The sequence below is a fragment of the Danio rerio genome, chromosome 17, assembly GCF_049306965.1.
Source record: "Danio rerio strain Tuebingen ecotype United States chromosome 17, GRCz12tu, whole genome shotgun sequence".
NCBI lineage: Eukaryota > Metazoa > Chordata > Actinopteri > Cypriniformes > Danionidae > Danio > Danio rerio.
The window spans coordinates 18,030,327-18,054,031 of record NC_133192.1 but is presented as its reverse complement, the minus strand read 5'-3'; the positions used below and the strand labels follow the sequence as shown (position 1 = coordinate 18,054,031).

The 23,705-nt window shown below is 33.8% G+C and overlaps 1 protein-coding gene across 3 annotated transcripts in view; it reads right to left on the bottom strand.

Annotated features, from left to right (window-relative positions):
• Positions 1–23,705, bottom strand: part of ston2 (stonin 2) — a 49,666-nt gene that overhangs the window by 13,561 nt on the left and 12,400 nt on the right. Inside the window, 2 exon segments of one of the 3 annotated variants that reach the window (NM_001033743.1) lie at positions 12,045–12,227; positions 23,282–23,446. In NM_001033743.1, coding sequence (NP_001028915.1) covers positions 12,045–12,227; positions 23,282–23,446 — 348 coding nt within the window. 3 annotated transcript variants of the gene reach the window in all.

Below are 23,705 nucleotides of genomic sequence, written 5' to 3'. Positions count from 1 at the left end.
TTTCCACTTGCCACAGATGCATTTAAAAGAGGATTATTGTGTGATTGAATACATAAGAAAATATTTTTCAGAATTAAAGTTTTTGCATTATGAAAAAAGGATAGCTAAATAATCAACTTTTTAGTCATTTTAGACACAGAAGACTGTTGATATGTAAGAACTTTAATTATTTAGTAAAATTTCTCACTATCTACTAGGACTTGTATATGGCAAAAATATGATCTCTATAATTATTTTCCATATAAAACGATTAACAATATATATACATACATACATACACACACACATACACACACACACACATACATACATACATACATACATACATACATACATACATACATACATACATACATACATATGTATATATTTCGATTTAAGTTGTTAATTCTTCCAGATTCAAAAGAGTATCTAAACAATGACTGAAGCCACAAAATTAGAGAGTCTGTTAAAAAGCATAATATACTTTCGGATATACATTTCGGATATACCTTCGGTGACCTTTAATATAAGACTTAGACTGTATTGTGATCACTGCTCTAAAATATGTTCTTCTTAAATGTTTGAGTAAAACGAAAAACTTTTTTCCCTACTGAGCACAATTTATTTTATTTCGAGAAACATTCGTATTATTTTGAAACAGTAAACATGTCAGACGAAACAGTTAAAATAAATCATTGACTTGTGCTCTTCTTTATTTCAAAAACACTGATTTCTTTACAACACATAAAAATACATTAAATAAAACCTTACATATATACCTTAGGAATGGTATAACAGAAAATTTTAGAGGTTTTAAAAACAAGGGTAAACCTTAAAACCAGTTATCCCATGCCTACAACATACAGTAAAAAAGTCCATAGCGTATCATTGTTAATGATATTAATTTTATTGTGATTCGATATAATATCATAAATCAGCCCAAATCTACAACTGTACCTATTAATGCTTTAAATACTTATTTACCACATTTATTAATTAGATATTTTTAACCCTAATCCACATTTATTAAAGGATTCCAAATGCTACAGTTTACAAAGTCATCTTGAGCCTTGACAATTGCTCATGAAGTATGTTTATATGGACATTAAACATGACTTGCCTCTCAAATTCGAAATAGTTCACCCTGGGTAACTATGTACAAGCATATGACCCGTTTACATAAAGGTTCTTGCATTGCGCATCCTCAAAATATATATCATGCTCACTGCTAGCATGTTTTTTTTTTTTTTTTTATTGAATGAACGTTTTGAATTTGGTCATCTAACAAATCATAATTTCCCTCTTAACTGTTTTTATACTACATGCAATGATCCCATGCATGACTGCCTCATGCAAGTTAATATAAGGAACACTATTGGCTTTAGATTGCATCTAGCTGTAAGAATGGAGTGCTAAGCTCATTTTTTGAATTATAATTGTGAAATGTTCCTTTACTTAGGGTTAGAAGCCACATGAGTAACCCTAAAGATAGCAAAATATATCATTTATTCATTAAGGACTCTTTCTGCTCTTCTGGCAGTTTGAAATCATGCTTTAACTCATGTCTGTTCCAGTTCTCCAATGCCAAATTACAGAGAGACAGTCTTTACCTGTTGCTAGGCACCAGCATTCCCCACCTCAGACCTACTTTCACTGCCAATGCAACAAAGCACTCAGTGAATGGTCGATCTCACATGCTGAAAACTGGCATGAATGTGCTATGCAACAACATCATGCATATGCACACTCAGACACATACTAACTACATTTTAGCATCTGAAATAGAATTACAGACTAAAAAAAAAAGAAAAACATACTAATATTGCTGTGTGGCTAATTTGTACTTCAATTGTCCCTTAAAACAAGTACTATTTAAACTGTGAGTGAATGTGCTGCAGCTTGTGGCTTAGTTAACTTTCTCATATTAGCTCAAGAGGGTTTATCGCACTACAAATCTACTCAACTAAAACAATGACTATAACAGAAACTAATAAAAAGACTACAATAAAAGACGTGTGCACATAGAAGCGGCCACAAAGATAAAGAGACTTACATTTCAGGGCTCAGATCTTATCAGCCCTGGAGGGAGGAGGTTAAAAGATTATCCAGGCTTAGAAAAAAAATGCAATGTCTCGAACATGAATTCTTATGAACAGTATCTGCACACCTGCAAAGCAAGTTTGTTCATGTTCTTACAAAAGCTAAAAAGCCAGGGGTGAGATGCAAATTGTAACAGAACATATAGTTGAAGTCAGAATTATTAGCCCTCCTGAATTACTAGCCCCCCTGTTTATTTTTTCCCCCAAGTTCTGTTTAACGGAGAGATTTTTTTCAACATATTTTTAAACATAATAGTTTTAAAAACTCATTTCTTATAACTGATTTATTTTATTTTTACCATGATGACAGTATATATAATATTTTATTAGGTATTTTTCAAGACACTTCTTTAAAGGCTTAACTACGTTAATTAGGTTAACTAGGCAAGTTATGGTAAAACAATGGTTTGTTCTGTACAGTCAAAAAACAAATTAGCTTAATGGGGCTAATAATTTTGACCTTAAAATGATTCATAAAAAATAAAAACAGCTTTTTTGTAGCTGAAATGTACACATGAACACAAGGACTTTCTCCAGAAGAAAAAAATATTATCAGATAAAAAACGTGAAAATTTCCTTGCTCTGTTAAACATAATTTGGGAAATATTAAAAAAAAAAAAACATTAAAAGGGGGGCTAATAATTCTGACTTTAACTGTTCAACTGTGACTTCAAGGTTCAATACTTTAAGGATATTTAAATTATTAAAAACAATGTTTAAAAAAAAGGTTAATATTTTAGAATTATATATATATATGTATATATATATATACACACATATATATACACAATTTTTAAAATCTGTTTAAAATAAAGTCTGTTAAAAAAAAAGTCTGTTTAAAATAAATAACGCAAGCAAAAGCCAGTTGCTAAGCATCAACTTACTGGTATTTCTTCAAAATCTCAGCTTCAAGTAGATCTCAGCATGGATAGACTGCTGATCCCGAGGCAATATAAGCAATGCCAAGTGGGAATACAACAAACACTCTCCTTTTTTTTTTCAAAGCAAACTACTCAGTTGTAAAATGGGGAACCGAAATACGCAAACATGTCCAATCAGCTTTAAAAGATGTCCAGTCATATTAAATATTTCCTAAAAGAGGAAGAAAGATAGGCTAAAGGAAAAGTGCAAAACTCCAAACACAGCACTGTAGACCCATGAGCATTTCTAAGCCCGAACTTTCAAACAAACACTAAGTCACAAAGCAACAGTGCAGGGAAATAGACTCACCACTACAGCAGACCCGAGAGTCCAGGTGCTAAAGAGAGGAAACAGATGGGACACCAATTGTGAGGCTTCACTCTGGCACCATGCAGTAAGAAGCAGGTCATGTGACCTCCCCTGTCCGCCAAGTGCCCGCACAGACATGCAGAAGCCTGTTGGTCTGCCTGCCTCACAGAAGGAGTCAACTGTTTGACAGGTAGCTGTCTGTACACAAACTCTTTGCCACTCCTTGACACTCTCACAGAAAGTCTTTTTTTGAAATGCAATTGCTGGAACACAACACCACTGCAAAATAGGGCTGCAAAATCTGACATTGTGATTGTTTGTTTTGCTGCGATAATTTATATTGCAATATGAATATAATTACACCAGATGATTTGAATAGTTCTAAGTGAAAGGATTTCATTAATTAAGATTAATTGGGATCATCAAATGGTTTTCTATGCAGTCAGTGTATCATAAAATAAATTACAAGAATAAAAAATGTATGTATATAAAGTGAAATACACAGTGTTTTATGTGGAGTTTAAGAGTATTCAAGTACATAAATTGAGCAAGCAAACGTGAAATAACAAGGTCATCATTCTATAAATAATTAAAAAATAATAATATTTAACATTATCTTTATCTTTTCCTACAGTGTAACTATTGCGAATATACACATTGCATAATCGATACTTTTATAGCCCTACTATAAAAACAAAAATATCTGTGCAATTTATGGCAAAAAAACAACTGTGATTGCCAGAATTTTACAGTTAAAAAACAAGCCACAATCTACAGTAAACTATGGTATTTCATTCATTTATTGTGTTAAAACACTGACCAAAACATCACCAAAACATGTGGTTATGAGAAAGTCTTAAGTTGAGCCAATGTTTTTTCAGCTTTTCCAAAAGCACATACTAATACGAACATACTAATATGTTGAAGGTACTCTGTGTCGTTCACACTACTAAACACCATGGTAATATGCATGAAACTAAAGTAATGTAATAAACGGTTTTTATCAAAAATTTACCAAAGCTCTAATGTACATAAGAAAAAAAGAAAAAAAAATGTCAACCGAAAAAATATGTCATGTAGGGAATTCTGGCAATGTCAATTATGTGTCAAATAAAAGAGACATTTTGTGCAAATCAGAAACGAACACATCGACAATTACATATTTGACAATGAAAAATATTTAAAACTCATTTATTTAAACAAGAAATTTAATTTAAAAATAGTAATATCAGAAATATTATATCCATTAAGGATTAGGTGGTTCCTAAAGATTTTCAGGTTACATTTGTTAAAATAATAACTTCACTTAATTAATAAACTAAATAACGCAAATATTTAAAAACATTTATTAACCCTAATGTTAATTCCAATCATTTTTTACCATTGAAATCACTGCATCTATCTATCTATCTATCTATCTATCTATCTATCTATCTATCTATCTATCTATCTATCTATCTATCTATCTATCTATCTATCTATCTATCTATCTATCTATCTATCTATCTATCTATCTATCTATCTATCTATCTATCTATCTATCTATCTATCTAAAATGTGAGCGTGAACTGGCATTTGACTACAAACAAATGGTTGACAGGTTGTGTTTACACTGATGTCTTGATCCCTCAATCCTTTGAGCTACTGACCTTTATTTTGGTGGTTTCAGATCAGTCCGGCATTAACTAGGAATTACTAGAGTGTAAGTTCTACTACACAGCACACCCATTCATTGTGTTGGTTTAGATTTTCATTGTTAGTAATTTAATTAATTATTTAAAACTACCATTTTTGCACCCTCACTATTTATTTTGTTTCAAGGAACAAATTTATTTTAGTTGTAGTTAACTTTGATAACCATGTTTGCTACTTGTAAAGTCAACATTAAATGTTCACAACTGTAATAAAAAGCAAAATACATTATATCCATTGAGATTGCACCAAACTTTATAGTTTTAAAAGACTTTAAATAAGGTTTAAATTACATTACCTTAATAAGTAACTAACAATGACAAATATGTTAAAAAAGAATTTATTAAAACAGAATATTTAACAAACAAGAACAAGGTTACATTTGTTAAAGTGAACTAAATAAACTATGACAAATATTTAAAATGCATTTATTTAAAACAAGATAATTAATTTAAAAATAGTAATGTCAGAAATAATTTTATATAATAAATAAAATTAGTTTATTTTTTAATAACGTTTGGCTTTACATCTCCTATCATTTTAGTTAATTTGCTTTATTTTTTTAAAGGGCACCCATTTCCCCCCTTTTACCAGATGTAAGATAATACTTTTGTGTCTCCAGAATGTGTCTGTAAAGTTTCAGCTCAAAATACATCATCAGATAACTTATTATAGCCTCCAGAATCTGCCCACTTTGGTGTCTGAGTACAGTGCAGCTGTTATTGTAGCCTGTGGCTTTAAATAAAAATGAGCTTTGCATGTTGCAGGTGGGCCTCAAAATCACTGGAATTTCGGTCATATATTAACGTTAGTAGTACATTTTTAAATTGAGACTTGTTGGGTTTATTTTAATTAAATACGAATGTGGGCACACTATACCTACAGAAAGTTCTGTCCAAACATCTTACAAAAGTTGCTTTGGCTTTGTAAATCATGTAAATCATCATCCATGTAAATCATGGAGATCAAATTGTTTATTTTATACCAGCAAAAAAAAAAAAAAGTCCCACTTTAAAAGACATTTCCCAAACTCAACAAACTCTCCAAAAAATGTTGGAGCAGAAGTGTCATCTCTGACAGGCAGAACTTTGCTATAATGTGGAACAGAGTGAGAGCTGCAGGTGTGAGTCACAGGAGGCGGCTGTTTTTATTAGGACATTTGCAAGGGTCAAAGATCAGAAACGGTAAAGAAGCGTGTGAGATTCCCAGCAGGACGTGCTCTTAAACAAGCTGTTGCTCTACTCTATAACCTCTGCTGATCGCAGATTACAGTACACTTCTGCCGTTCACTGTGGAGATTTGTAAACTGACGACAATGCCCTTCTGTGTGGGCTCCAATGGATATGACAAAACAGCACATTCACACACACTCTTTCTCTTCCTCTCTTGATCGAACACGCATTCATTCTCTACGGACGGCAGCATTCTTATGCATGGCCAGGAAATGGAATAAGAAGAAAAATGTGCATTGTTTATCAAATGCACTGCACGTCCTGATAAAGACCATCGTCAGCCATCTGTGCCTGTGAATTAGCCCAACACAAAGCTTTCATAAAGACCTACAGCTGCATAAACACTGGTATTCACAGCGTACAATGACACATTCAAAACTAAAATGTTTCATTCATGAATATAAACTGTAAATCATGAGCAGAGATTCCCTCTAAAGACAACATTTGACATGCAGTGCTTTAAACAAATACAGGCCAAGACCATTTTTTTGTTGGAAAATAAAATGAAGATGCAACTCCAAAGAAAAATAAATAAATAAATCACAGTCGACTGAGCACATAAATAATCCACAAATTTACACACTGCTGTAAATAAACAATTATGGAGCAACACCTATGGGTCACATGGTGGAGGGAAAACAAACAGAAGGACACCATGCTGCTAGGTTTTAGAAGTACACATCAGCACAGCAAGAGCAGGACCAAAGGCTGATGGGAAGGGCGAATGTGGCCAGGGAAAGCACATATTTAAACAGTTTGAGGTTTTATGGCGTGGCTCAGTCTATAGAATACACTGAAAAACACAAAATGATTCTATATATATATATATATATATATATATATATATACAGTTGAAGTCAGAATTATTAGCCACCCTAATTTCTGTTTAACGGAGAAATGATTACCTCTCACTGTAAAAATCTGGGGTGTCACGGTGGCTCAGTGAGTAGCATGATCGCCTCAATGCAAGAAGGTCACTGGTTTGAGTCTCGGCTGTCAGTTGGCATTTCTGTGTGGAGTTTGCATGTTCTCCCCATGTTGTTGTGGGTTTCCTCTGGGTGCTCCGGTTTCCCCCATAGTCCAAAAACATGCGCTATGTGGACTAAATTGTCCATAGTGTATATGTGTGAATGAGCATGGGAGTTTCCCAGTGATGAGATGCAGCTAAGGGCATCTGCTGCGTAAAACATGCTGGATTTATGAAGTTGGTGGTTCATTCCACTGTGGCGAACCAAGATTAATTAAGGGACAAAGCCCAAAAAAAATGAATGAATACATAATATTGAACAATTTCTATTCTGTTTTTAAAATATATCCCAAATTATGTTTGACAGACCATGAAATATTTTACAGTATTTCTTATAATATTTTTTTTCCTTCTGGAGAAAGTGCAGTTACTATTTCTTTCATTAGGCTGGAATTAACAGTTTAATGTTTTTTTAAAACCCTTTTTAGGGTCAATATTTTTAGCCCCCCAAAGAATTTATTTTTTTATTATTGGCTACAGAACAATTTGCTGTTGTCCAATGACTTTCCTGATTAACCTAAGGTTTCAGAGGTACACAACAGCACATTGAGAGCAGGAGCAAAGGCAGATGGGAGGGGCGAACATGGCCAGGGAAAGTACATTTTTAAACAGTTTTTTAATATGGTTTTATCGTGTGGCTCAGGCTATAGGGAATACTGAAAAACACTAAATGATTCTAGAAATATTAGTTAATACTATATAAAATATTAGTTATAATTGCTCTCAATATAGCTTGGTTTAATGATATGCCTCCAGTCTCAATTTACTCCTGTGCTAATTTACTCACCTTATACTCACCCATATTTATATTTGAAATCTATTTAAGTATCTTTTTTATATTAAACACGAAAGAAAGCATATCGAATAATGTTGGAAACCAGCACCCATTGACTTCTATGGCTTTTTTTCCTTACTATGGCAGTCAGAGACTTGTTAGCAACACTTCACAAAAATAATTATTGGGTGTTCAAGAGAAAAAAAAAAAAAGATTATTATAGTAGTACCTGCCAACATTCCAATTTTTCCCAAGAGTCTAAAGTATTTCAGACCCATCTCCCGTCACCCTCCCATTTTGTCATTTCTCCCGGAAAACTCCTGTAATTTCAGAAACAAATGTTGGCAGGTATGACAAGTAATTGTCTTAGTTAATTATTTCAAGGAGAATAATCCTGTAGTAACAACAAATAATTAATATTTATTATTGAATAATTTGTTTTCTGTATTTTTTTAAATATATCCTAAATTATGTTTAACAGACTAGGAAAATTTTCAGTATTTCCTTTAATATTTTTCCTTCTGGAGAAAATCCAGTTCTTTTACTATTTCTTTTAGTTTGGCTGGAATTAAAATAGTTTAAAGTTTGTTAAAAACCCTTTTTAAAGTCAATTTTTTAGCCACTCTGAGATTTTGTTTTTTAATTATTATTGGCTACAGAACAAATCACTGTTGTCCAATGACTTCCTTGATTAACCTAAATTAGTTAACCTAATTAGCCTGGTTAAATCTTTAAATTGCACTTAAATTGAATACAAGTGGGCTCAGTGGTTAGCACAGTCGCCTTAAAGCAAGATGTTCACTGGTTAGAGTCCCGACTGGGTAAAGTTGGCATGTCTGTGTGAAGTTTCTTGTTCTCCCAGTGTTCATGTGTGTTTTCTCCAGGTACTTCGTCATAGAATATTTTGTATTATTACGTCTCCATTCCACTGCTATGTTTGATTAATCACAGAATAGACCATTTCAATGTGGTCATGTCACTGGCCTATGAACATTTCCTGCTTGTGATCAAACTATTTAATTTCAACTGTAATAAGAGGCAATTCAATCATGACTTAATGTTAAAACAGCTATCATTATGTATCAATATGTGGCTCTTTTTGGATTCTCGGAAGCTTTGGAAATTAAACATTTAAAATAAACAGTACGTTGGGACCATTGTTTTTGTTTACATCCCTCAAAATGGTCTACAAAAGTATGAATTTCCTACAGATAAAGAACAAATTAGCCAAACACTTAAACAGCAGTATTGAAAAAACTTTCTATCTTAAAAAAAGCATATTTCACAGCACAATCTTATGTTTTTTTTCTAACAGGCTTAGACATGATCAAACTCCAGCGCAGCTTGTCGTAATTTTACATTTCACTATTTAGCGCAACATTTGCTTTCACAAACACTCAGCATCACACGCTTCGACTCACTTCTCCCTGGAGTGAAAATTCTGTTGCAGCGTCTCCATCCTCCCTCCATCTGAGAAATGAAGCATGCTGCATTTTAATAAATAAAACCATCCTAAGCACCTCACCCTCTTGCAGTCTCCATAGAAACCCTGGTGTGAGTGAGCTATTGCTGGAGGCCGAGGCGAGAGGCCCGAGATGGATCGTGCAGGAGCGCTAACCGCAAATTACCTGCTGGAGAGAGAGATTCCTGCCTCAAATCAGCACAGCGTTCCTTCAGAGCCGCCATCACTCACACCAGAGGAGCATCTGAGGAGCAGCTGTCACACACCGGCTCAATTTATTTGTCCCGATTCCTCCATCATTTACTCCTAAACCTGCCGTCTTTTCATTCCGTCTGCGTTCCTGGATGCGACCCCGGAGGCAACGGAAGGGATTTATTGATGGATAATTCAGCGCGTGAAGCATTTCCTGAACAATTCTCACTTCTCTCTGTCTCCTCACGAGGGGACAGACTTTAATTACTGTTTGAGGCTCTGAGTGCTACTTAAAGATGTTCAGATGATGAGAGGTAGCCATTTATTAACTAGCAGCTATAACTGTGTGTGTGGTACTCCTCTATAAAGCTAGTAAATCACTCGCATATGCAACCAAATTTTATGCTGGGCTGACAAAATATTGTCTATTTTTAGCTGAAATTACTCATTAACAGTCAAACTATATGCACTGTAAAAATGCTCACAATTCTGCTGTCCCGACACAATTCTATTAGGTTATCTTACTTTTTTGTGCAAATTTAAGTGGATTGAACATAAAACAATTAAGTTGTCCACCCAAAAAGATCTCAAGAATAGTGTTGATTGTGTTGTCAATCCCAGTTTTAAGAGCAAAAAATAATAACTTGACTTCTAGTTGATCATTTGCAAAAGTGGCAGAAGGTAGATTTTTCTGATGAATCATCTGTTGAACTGCATCCCAATCATCACAAATACTGCAGAAGATCTATCGGAACCCGCATGGACCCAAGATTCTCCCAGACATCAGTCAAGTTTGGTGAGGGAAAAATCAGGGTTTGGGATTACATTCAGTATGGGGGCATGCAGATCTGCAGAGTGGATGGCAACATCAACACCTTGAGGTTTCAAAACATGTGTGCTGCCCATTACTTTACAAACCACAAATTCTTCAGCAGGATAGCGCTCCTTCTCCTACTTTAGCATTCCACATCAAACTTCCTGAAAGCAAAGAAGGTCAATGTGCTCCAGGATTGGAAAACCCAGTCACCAGACATAAACATTATTGAGCATGTCTGGGGTAAAATAAAGGAGGAGGCATTGAAGATGAATCCAAATATTCTTGATGAACTCTTGATGAACACTGTCTTTGCCATTTCAGATTATTTTATTAATACGTTATTGGAGTCATTGCAGAGATGTATAGATGCAGTCCTCCAAGCTCATGGGAGTCATACACAATAACAAATCTTTTTCTACTGCTCCATGACTTTAGATTAGATACTGTACATTATTTCTGTTAAGTGACAAGACTTTTGTCTAAGCAAAGTCAGACACTACTGTCCTTATTAATTAATTGAAAAATCAAGGCATGATCATAATTTATTTGTCAAAATAAGCATAATCTAGAGGCCTTTGCCTTTAATATAAGCCACTTTTGATACCTAATGATTAACTAGAAGTTCCAAAAACTTGGATAGGCAACAAGACTTTTGTCATGTAGTGTATTATGTTAAATCTTAAATCACACTACTTTGCATCTTTGCATCTAAATGTGTGTGCCAAGAGTATTTTTACATATTTATTGTACAGTCGGTATTTAAATGTATATTGTATTAAAAGTATGTCATTATATTTTGCACTGTATGATGTATTTTTGTATCACATATAATTGTTTGTTTAAACAACTTGATTAAAATGAGCTAAAAACAATTCCTTCATGCTGTCGCAACACAAAACAATTGTGTGGAACCCAGCATTTTTTACATTGTGGCTATTCAAACATTGTTTTTGCTCAATGAAATCTAGAGTTTGGGGCTTGGAATATGCTTGGAGCTATTTTCAAAAAGCCTGACACATTATCAGCATTAGCAATAGATTTTTTTTTATTATTATTTAACTAATTGTTAATTTTTAGAGACCAATAAACAGGGAAAATTAAAAAAAATAATAATAATTTAAAAAATCAAGCAATGAAGCATCATTTGATTACAGGTTTTAAAGAGAATTTAAAAGAAAAAATATATTATTGTTTCATAATGTTTCAACTATTGAGTAAAAAAAGCTTTAACAGAGAGTTGATTCCTGCCTCATCCTTGATCTGTCGTACACATTACACCTGTCTCACCTAAATGTTACAGCATCCCACTAAAACATCTTAAACTCGTAACACTCTAATAAATAGAAATTACTTGTTATCTGCATTCTCCATACTGTCCAAACTTTTTCTGATTTGGTGTTGTACATCATGCTGCCAACCGGAAGTTTGGAACATCCTCTTAACCAGTACACCCAAAGCATAATGGGTAATTTAGCAGTTTAAGAAAAGGTCTGTACAATATATATAGAGTCCACAGAGGGCACCTTGGATACTTACTGGGAGAGTGTGGACAGGAGGGTGAATGACTGGCTGGCTCTTCAGTGTTCAGAGATGGCAGGTCACAGGAAGACGCCCCCATGCTCACTGAGCTCTGCTCCTCTGATTGGGTGGTCCAGCTGCTCTCTGACGGGGGAACAGCACTCCAGAAACTGGCCGAAGAGCAAATGCTGTGTCTGGGACCTGCAATGAAGCAAATATGTCTTTGGAGATGTATACTATAGTCATTTACAAAACAGTTGTCTTCACAATTCTGAATTTAAAAAGCAATAAATAATGCGAAAACACATCCTTTATGCAGATACTCGTCACAATTCTTCTCTGAAATCATATTTCTAAAGGTGTTGTTGACTTGAAATGCCTGGTTAGTAACAACCAAAGAAATCCATATATGCAAAGAAAACAAATCTAATTAGTTTACAAATTAAGTTATGCGTAATAAAATGAAATTATGCAGGGAAAAAGTATTGAACACATGAAGAAAGGGAGGTGTAGAATGGCAACTAAAGCTCAGACTGCAGCTATCTCCCAGTAATTATTCAGCAACCCTCTGCCCTTCGTCACTGTAAATAAATATTAGCTGCTTCAGTACAACATCTACACATCTAAGTGAGTGAACACTTCAGCAAGACAATAATCCAAAACACAGCCAAGGAAACTCTAAAATGCTTTCAAAGAAAGAAAATCAAGCTGTCAAATGGCCTAACCAATCACCTGACTTGAATCGAATGTAGAATACAAATAAAGATCAGATTTGATAGACAAGACCGACAGAACCATCAAGATTTTTACACTTTGTTGAAGTCTGTGAAATACTCACACCTGAGCAATTCATACAACTTCATTCTCCCTATGAGAGGCGTCTTTAAGCTGCCATCACCGAAAAACGTAAAGTATTAAATATGTTTCAATAGTTCAGTACTTTCTCTTTGTGTCATTCCAGTGCTATTACACATAACTCATATTTCATTTTTTTTAATGTTTGGTTTTTTAATAAAATATGTTTGGTTTTTTAATAAAATCTGACCAGGTCTAGAAAATATGATCATATAACCCCAATTTTATCCTCCTTACACTGGCTGCCTGTTAAATTTCGTATTGAATTTAAAATATTACTTCTCACCTATAAAGCTCTAAATAATCTAGCTCCTGTTTATCTAACCAACCTTCTGTCTCGCTACGAACCAACTCGCTCCTTAAGATCTCAAAATTCAGGGCTTCTGGTAGTACCTAGAGTAGCAAAATCAAGTAAAGGAGGTCGAGCCTTCTCTTTCATGGCTCCTACACTCTGGAATAGCCTTCCTGGTAATGTCCGAGGCTCAGACACACTCTCCCAGTTCAAAACTAGATTAAAGACCTATCTGTTTAGTAAAGCATACACTCAATGCATCACCTAGCGGGTTCCACACTGGCTTCTGCATCTTGCTTATATACACTATGAACAGCAGCTACGCTAATTATTCTCTTTATTCTCTATTTTCACCTGGGGATACTCATCCCGAGGTCCTCAGATTAGGCGGAGTCACTGATTGGATCCAAGACCAGCGACGTGATGATCCCAAGGATTCCATATCCGGGACCAGTCCATATCCTGAGCTGCTGCTGCGCTGATGGTCGTGGGGAGTGGAGAACATGTGTCTGATTCCAGCGACGCTCCAGGGACAGACGAGTCTTCATTGAGGCCATCTTCCAGCATAAACCACGGCGAATGAAGTTCTGCACAAGACTTTTGGCCAGCGGAGAAATTAAAATGGTCGTGCCCAACTGAGTCTGGTTCTCTCAAGGTTTTTTTTCTTCACTCCCATCAGGTGAAGTTTTTTTTCCCTCTCCGCTGTCGCCACTGCCTCGCATGGTTCAGGACTGGTAGAGCTACGCATCGATGAATTTGCTCTTCAGTGTTTGAACTCTCAGTAATGATTAAATCACACTGAACTGAGCTAAACTGAACTGAACTGAACTTAAACACTAAAACCTGAACCACACTGTTCCAGTTACTGAACCACACTGTTCCAGTTACTATGACCATTTATGTGAAGCTCCTTTGACACAATCTACATTGTAAAAGCGCTATACAAATAAAGCTGAATTGAATTGAATTGAATTGGTTCAATTCCATGTCAACAGCTCCATTAGAAATATTAATCCCAGAAAAAAAAACATGACATGTGTAGTATAGTTCGTTGTTGTGTGGAAAGAAGAAGACAGGGTCGGCGATATCAGGTAAGCAATATATTTTATTTTGTTTTTGCACACCACTTGCAAGCTGTGTCTGTGTGTGTGTGCTCTCTCCTCTCTCGACTGCTCTTCCCGTTCTCCTTAAGAAGGGAGTCTCTCCGGCCCAATCACTAGAAAGGCAGGTGTTATTTATCATTTCTGATTGACCTGCTGATTAGCCGCCGGGCTCCTAGCATGCTCTTCCCCCTTATTGGGTGTTCGATCACGCTTACCTCTCCACAACATGTTTAATACTTATTATGCTATGTTAAATTAAGTAAATTACTTATGATATATCTTCCAATTTTATAACTTTTTTGTCACAAAATAACAAACAAGCCATATTGTTTATATTTATTTTTAGACAACACAATACCAGAATGTGACCTTCAAAAGAGTTCATAAATCAATATTTAGAGAAATATTTTTAAGCTATAATTTAGGTTTTATTGGTTGTCGTTGTTGAAGCAATAGTATTAGACTTCACAACATAAAACAACAATTAATATTTTACTGAAACTCAAGCCTCAAGTTTCAAATCAAAAGTTACGTTTATTTGAGCAGAATACAATATACAGGAGGAAATTTATACATTTTAAAATGTCATTTGGAGTTAAATGTTTTCTATGCTAAAATGTTCATTCATTCATTCATTCATTCATTCATTCATTCATTCATTTTCCTTCGGCTTAGTCCCTTTATTAATCAGGGGTCACCACAGATTAATGAACTGCCAACTTATCCAGCATATGTTTTATGCAGCGGACGCCCTTCCAGCCATAAACCAGCACTGGGAAACACCGATACACTCTCACAATTCACACACAGTTGAAGTCAGAATTATTAGCCTGCCTGAATTATTACCCCTCCTGTTTATTTTTTTCCCCAATATTTGTTTATGGAGAAGAAGATTTTTTCAACACATTTCTAAACATAATAATTTTAATAACTTATCTCTAATAACTGATTAATTTTATCTTTGCCATGACGACAGTAAATAATATTTTACTAGACATTTTTCAAGATAATTTTCAGCTTAAAGTGACATTTAAAGGCTTAACTAAGGTTAATTAGGTTAACTAGGCAGGTTAGAGTAATTAGGCAAGTTATTGTATAACGATGGTTTGTTCTGTGGACTATTGAAAAAAAAGCTTAAAGAGGCTAATAATTTTGACCCTAAAATGTTTTTTTTTTTAATTAAAAAACTATTAAAAATTAAAAAATATTATCAGACATACTTTGAAAATTTCCTTGCTCTGTTAAACATCATTTGGGAAATATTTAAAAAAGAAAAAACAATTCAAAGGGGGGCTAATAATTTTGACTTCAACTGTACACTAGGGCCAATTTAACTTATTCAATTCACCTACTGCATGTCTTTGTACTGTGGGGGAAACTGGAGAACCAGGAGGAAACCCACACCAACACGGGAAGAACATGCATGCTAAAATGTTTTAAAATGTAATTTGTTCCTGCATGTGATCAAGCTGACCATTACTGCACCAGGCTTCTCCGTCACATGATCCGTTATAGAAATAATTCAATATGCAAATTTAGAGCTTAAAAGCCCTTTTTGTTATTATTATTGACAACAATTGTGATAGTTAATCTTTCTTCGATGACTTCAACTTCGATGAATAAAAACATCCAAAGAACAATATTATTTTGAATAAAATCATCTTTTAACAATGTAAAAATGTAAATACAATCTTACTGATTTTAGTTATTTGCATTTAACATTTTAAATTACTCCAATTAAACTACTCTCACCTACACTTTCATATAAAGTGTCCTGATTACAGTGTAATTATGCATTTAAGTACTGCATTACTATTATTTTAAACAAAAATGCACTTACTTTATAGGTTTAGGATCTTGTTGGTTGCATGTACTGCAATTATGCATTCCATTATTACTGAAGAGGACACTAAAGTGTAATTAAAAAATTTTGCCTTGATTACAAAATAAAGAAAAAAAAACTGCAATTTTACAACCCTAGCGTGTGTGTGTTCATGTGATAAAATGTGTGTCACTAATGAACAGGTGTTATCATTGAATTAGGATGAGAGACTACTAAATATTCACAGTGGGGAAAAGTGCCTTACACAAAGGATTAAACATCAAGGGTGAGGCGAGATAACAGCATACTGATGTGTATCAGCCTCGTCAAACAATCGAATCAGTCTACTTAATGATTTTAATTAGCACTGCTCTAATTGCTATCACAGGACATATTACTTAAGTTATAAATTACGCTGTAGAAGAATGCTTTGAAATAATGATGAAGAGAATGTGGCAGTACTACACAGATGATGCGCTAGGTTGAGGTTGGACTAAAAAGTCAGATGACACGCTTCTTCAGGGGATTTCTAATGCCTACTTAAACATTTGTGATTTAAACACACAGCAAATTATGGATGTTTACACTGCCTAACAACAAATACAAGCAAACTGTTTATTTTTCATTCAAGGTTTTTTTTTATTTTATTTTATTATTTACTTTTTTATTTTACTTTATTATTTTTTTCATCTTATCTTTGTTTATTTCATATTTTATTTTATATTTTATGTTATTGTTATTTTATATTTTATGTGATTTTTTTATATTATATATTTTATATTATCTTATTTTTATATTATTTTAACTTATTTTATTTTTATTTTATTTTATTTTTATTTTATTTCATTTTTAATTTTGTAATGTTTTTTATTTTATATTTTGTTTTATTTTATTTTATTTTATATTTTATTTTATTTTTAACTTCTCATTTTTTATTTATTTTATTTTATAATTTATTTGTTATTTTATATTTTATCTTATCTTATTTTCTTACTTTATTTTAACTTATTTTATATTTTTATTGTATATTTTATTTTATTTTACATTTAATTTAATTTAATATTTTATTTTTAACTTATTTATTTTTTTATACACTTTTATTTCATACTTTTGTTTATTTTATTTTATTTTATTGAAAGAGCAAAAAAATGCCTAAAATAAAACCTACTGACTTGAGAAACATCAAAATTGTTATAGGTAAAATACAGGTTTATAGTTTGAAATGCACAGTAATTACACAACTAGAAGAAGAACCAACACATATCAAAAGAGAAGTGGTTTGCAATGAACAGTCAGAGATCATCTGACTGTCTGGACAAACAAGACACCATCATCAGGTTAAAAAATAGCAGAGTAAATTGAGTCCAAGAGGAATAATTTATATGCAGCATTGAACAAGGATTTACATATATTGCCAAAAGACAAATAAGAGAAATATTTCCTTTGAAGAGTAAATATAACTTGGCTGGTTACTTTATTAGCAACAGGCATACACATGAAACGGTAGTTCAGCAACGGGTAAAATTTAACATAAAAATGTTTTAGAGATGCCTGAAGAATATATTTTCTTCACAATATTCCCTAACATAAGTCATAAAAAGTAAATAAATAACATATTAATTAATAAATGAAGATGTCTTTATAAAATGATGACGTTTCAGAGGCTCTGTTTTCACCCAGTATTCGCTGAGATGTAGTACCATTTCCACATATGTAGATCCCTAGACCATTTTGCCTTGTTCTGGAATAGGGGTTACTGATAACAATGTTGCAAATGCACCTAGATGTGGTTCACTTTCACAAAACAATATTTCTAAATGAACCAAAATTTTTCACATGCGATTAAACTCTCATCTCATTGACTGAATATTCCCTTGTTCACGTTTGGTGTGAAAGCATCTTTTCAAGGGTTAGTTCAGACAAAAATTAATATTATGTTATTAATTATTCACCCTCTTATCGTTCCAATCCTCTTAGACCTTCGTTCCCCTTTGGAAAATAAATTAAGACATTTCAGTAGATATCCAAGAGCTCTCTCATCTTCCCATATATAAAGCAATGGTCTCGAGACATTCAAAGTCCAGAAAAGGACCTAAAAAACCTTCCATGTGACTTCAGTGGTTCAACTGAAATCTTACGAAACGCCAAGAACACCTTGAAGCACCAACATAACTGTAGAAACAACTTTGTTCACCGATGTCTTCTTTTTCAGATCAGGGTGCGCATTTACTACTGGCAACCCTACACTTGCATGTTGTGCTGCTCAATGGCAATATGTCAAGCTGTAATAAATAACGAGATGATAGGATGACATGGAAGAGAAGACCGAGTCATATTTACAGCTTTTTTTGGAGCACAAAAGTGTAAAAAATTTAAAATCTAAATTATCATCCAAAATATCTCTGTGTTCTGAAGATCAACAAAAGGCTAAGGGGATTGGAACAACATAAAGATAAATAATTAATAACAGATTTCTTATTTCTGGATGAACACCCTTTAGAGTAGAAAACAGGCCTGATATTCTGAACTGTTTTTCTTTTGACTCAGTCACTTCTGAAACCACAACCCAAAAACTGTGCATTTTCGTATATACAGTGCATTACATTTGCATTATATGTATAGTGCATTATATGTATATATACAATACATTACAGTTTTATCCTAAAATGTTGATTGGTAAATATACAGTTTATTTTGATTTATTATCATTGTTTTTTATTTGTATTTGCATTTGTATTATTTATATATTTTTTTACTATTACTGTATACTGCTAACTGTTTTTTATATTAATTTTAATATTAATGTTCTTTTTAATGTAACTTCATAAATGCTTTGGCAATACATTTGTAACATTTGTCGTGCCAATAAAGCAATTACTGAATTGAATTGAACTGAATTGAATTGAATTGAATTGAATTGAATTGAACTGAATAGAGAAAATCTGATGCTTTCTGCAGGTTTTACCAAATTAAATTTAAGAGTTTTTAAGACACGTTTAAGACTATTATGAATGAAATTTTAGACTCATAACTGGCTAAAGGTTAAGGAATTTTTTCAAATGGTGCAGATGGAAAAGATTTTATTTTCCCAATCAAAAATGATTCATTCATTCATTTTCTTGTCGGCTTAGTCCCTTTATTAATCCGAGGTCGCCACAATGGAATGAACCGCCAACTTATCCAGCAAATTTTTACACAATGGATGCCCTTCTAGCCGCAACCCATCTCTGGGACAATTTAGCCTACCCAATTCACCTGTACCGCATGTCTTTGGACTGTGGGAGAAACCGGAGCACCCAGAGGAAACCCACGCGAAGGCAGGGAGAACATGCAAACTCCACACAGAAACGCCAACTGAGCCGAGGTTCGAACAAGCGACCTTCTTGCTGTGAGGCGACAGCACTACCTACTGCGCCACTGCCTCGCCCCCTATCAATAATATAAATATAAAAATTTGATTTTCAGATTTAAGACTTTTAAGACCCAGCGGAAATCCTGTGATGCAATCTGTATTAAGTTTTAAATAAATATATATGCATGCAATGTATTGTTTTATGTATACTGCATATAATCTTTTCTATTTTCTATTATTATTGTTTTTATCATTTTCATTTTATATTGACGTTTTCACTGCTCTGTACATTTTGACAATACGTTCCCATGTATGTCATGCCAATAAAGTGAATTGAATTAAATTATATTTATTAAAATAATATTTTAGTTACAGAACATCTTTAGAAATACAAAAACAATACATTTAAATTCATGCAAAAATATTGCAAAAAAAAAAAAAAACATTTTAACAAAATCATATGTATTTTTTTGCTTCTCTTGATTTCTGCTATTTTTGAAAATCTTATTTAATAATTTCCCCAAACATATACATTTGGGCTGCTAATTTTTGAACCATTATTTTAAGTTAATTTGTTAGATAAGCTCCAGATTTGGCTTCAGGACTGACTAAACTAATGCATGTGCACAAATATAGCATGGTAAAGAATCTTATAGAAAATATTAATTTAAATGAGATATTTGTGGGGGTTTACTCATACATGCTGAATACTGTATATGCTGACTGTGATAAGCAAAATATCACTAATCCATGTAAACATTTTTATAAACCTGAATAATATTCTCAGACTTAGAAAACAAATGTGCATATGGGATTACTCCACCTAACACACTCCTTTTCCTGAGGTTTCCCAAACCACTGATATCACCACAGCACATCCAAAATCCCCCTTTTTTTTGAAAACTGACCACAAACAAAGTCAAGTCATTACACTTAAAATATACAGATTTAATATAAACGTGGCAACATTATGCTTCTGGTGGTTTATTTTTCCTTCAATTCAGGTGAAATAGTATCCAGTTGGTCCAAAGTGATATGAATCTATAGACTACAGAACATAAATCATTTTAGATGTTGCAAGCCAGCAGCTGACACTGGCCTCCTGGCTGCTAAAACAACCTCTAGACCACACATGAAAATCAAGGCACAAACCTGAAATCACATGTTGGACGGCCCCTGTAATCAGAGTAAATAAGCAGTACTTTAACAAACCCGGGCTTGATCTCTCGGTGATCATATTATGAAGGAATGACAGACCGGCTGCACCCTGGACTTCATCCGAAGGCAGATTTCATGCAAGAGCAACAACAGCTGAGATGAAAACTCTGCTTATGGCTTCAATTAGGGTTTGAAGGGTTTGGCCATTTGCGTGTTGCTGCACTCTGCCTCTCACTGGAGATTTCCTGGGAAAGTGTTGCTGGCAAAGCTGCTGGGTTTGACAAGAGTGGGGGTGGTTGAGTCAATGCGTGCGAAAAAGAGACAGACGGAGATGAAGAGAGAGAGATAGGCAAGACTAGACTAAGCATCGGGCCTGAAGGAAGTGACACAGTCCTAATCAGCCCTACCCAACTGAATCAACTACAAACTAGTTTCTCTGGAATACTGAGATATTGGGAAATGGGAGCGGTATTAAAGAAGCTCAAGGCTTGTGTCCAGAAGTTGTGTCCTCAAGCAATTCATAACACAGGTTGCACCAGAGGAATTGTAAATAGTAATGTATACTACAAATAAAGTCACATGACTAATAACTTACTCACCGTGTTAAGAAAGAATCTGTCACTAAATCCTTTGAGTTTATTTTGAGTCTCATTATGCAACTATGCAAGTATTAAGACTATTGTTATGAAACAGAGGAAATGCTCTTGAGGGTTTGAAGCAAAAATGCACTTGAAACTAGAACTTAAAGTTGAAGTCAGAATTATTAGCCCTCCTGTATTTTTCCTCAACTTCCTTTTTAAAGGAAAAAAATATTTTTCTTCAACACGTTTCACAACAATCATTTGATTAACTAATTTTTGATTTCTTTAATTGATTTCTTTTATCTTTGCCATGATAACAGTAAATAATATTTTAGTATTCAGCTTAAAGAGTAATTTAAAATTTTAACTAGGTTTATTAGTTAAGTTAGGGTAATTAGGCATATTATTGTTTAATAATGGTTTGTTCTGTAAACTACTGAACAAAAATATATAGCTTAGAGGAGCTAAAAACATTGACCTTAAAATGGTTAAAAAAAATGCTTTTATTCTAGCCGAAATAAAAAAACAAGACTTCCTCTAGAAGACAAAGAATTATCAGAAATACTGTGAAAATGTCCTTGCTCTGTTAAACATTCTGAAAAACTGAAAACATTCACATAATGGCTAATTTGAGAAATGTGATTACAACTGAACTTTTTGTTTCATACAGGCGCATCATTCGCGCAATTTGTGCCTTTCACGCTACAGGATGTCTATTCGCATCTTTGCTTTGACATAACATGTAAATGACTTTGCCTGATGCTTCTTCCACGTCTGGTGTGAACGCAGCATTAAAGGGATGTAAGTTTCATAAGTTTCAAACTACAGCTCGTTTTAATTTTGTAGTGCTGTATTTATACCACAGAAACTGGTAGTGCTTGCTTTGCTTTGGCTTTTTCGGGGTTAATTATTGTGATATCCTGATTGTAATGGAGAAATACTGGAAAATCTCTGTAGATTGATAGCATTTCATGCCGTTCAGTCTTATAATCTTAAAATGTAAGCAAAAATTACTCGTTTTTTGTCATCACTTTAGACATTCCGGTAGAGAATCATTCAAATTCTAGCTCTTAAGTTGTTGTGACCTGGCAAGGGTTTCTGCTGTTCTGACATCAGCTGCAGATATGAATGAGTGGCAGAATAAAGTAGTTCCTCGTGCAAAAGGGTTTTTGAGACACTGTGTTTGATTTTCTTTTTTATTTACACGATTATGCAGTCGAACTGTTCTATGAATGCAATATCACACTTGTAGCAGAGCAATATGGCTGTATATCAACACTGGTGGGGGACAATAAGGCATATCGCAGCCATATTGCATTGCTACTCGTGTGATTGACATATATATATATATATATATATATATATATATATATATATATATATATATATATATGAGCTTGTGTGTGTGTGTGTGTGTGTGTATGTGTAATGTGTTATTATTTTTTTAAATAAACATTTTATTTACCTGTTTTTTCCCTATATGACCCATGCCTATTTAAGTTCCGATTTCACTCGTGAATAAAATAAGCCTTTTAAAAAGTTGGATACAATAGAACATTTCACATCTCGCATCTTCATGTTTTGCTCTGCTTTTTGGTACCCTTTTATTGTGCCAAGTACACTTTGGAATGGGTACCAAAAAGTTGTATGGTGCGGTTTGCTTTTTTGGTACCTCTTGACACTGGAAATGGACATAAAAGCGTACCTTACCAAACCACTCAGTGGAAAAGGGTCATAAGATGACATTATTCTACTCACCCTTTAACCACTAAACATTACAACCAAGCTGGAAAGAAACATAAGGATTTGGAAAGAAAAGTGAAAGATTCTTAGCATAATTCAGTAGATCAGTAAGTATTTTTTGTAAAAATAAGTCAGGAGAGCAGAGCAAAGCTGTGCAGGATGCCATATTTTTTTAAATCAAGATAAAAAGACCACAGTGGACTGAAAAAAGCTCTTTCATATATATTCGTAAATTATAAAATGTTAAAATATTCTCCTAAGATCCAGAACCTGATCATTTCTCAGTGAGAATGATATATAAACCTATAGTAAGTTTTCTTCTATGCACAAAAAAATGTAGTTATCATACCTTTTTCCTGTGTTGGAGGAGGAGGAGAGGGTGACCATGGTTTATCATCAAACTGAACCCATGGATTTGTCTGCTCTGACTTCTGGTCAGTCACACATGATTCTTCTACCCAGGTAGAGGAGTCCAGGACAGGCTGGTCTAGAGAGGACTGGAGGTGGTCCTCATCTTCAAACCAAAAGAAACCCAGTTAGAGAAATACTGCCTCTTGTCAGTAGAAAGGTCACAGCTAAATGTTAAATCTAGCAGGGTGCAAAAACTGTGGACCGTTCCCTCAGTAATCACCATGGAGCAATGACCTCAGGACACAGGAATCTCACAGAAAGGTCTGAACGCAAACTCAGACAGAATAAAACCAACTGATATCCAATCCGCAGAAAGGTTACATGTCGTTATAATTCCTTACAAATGGTGCACATAAAACTAC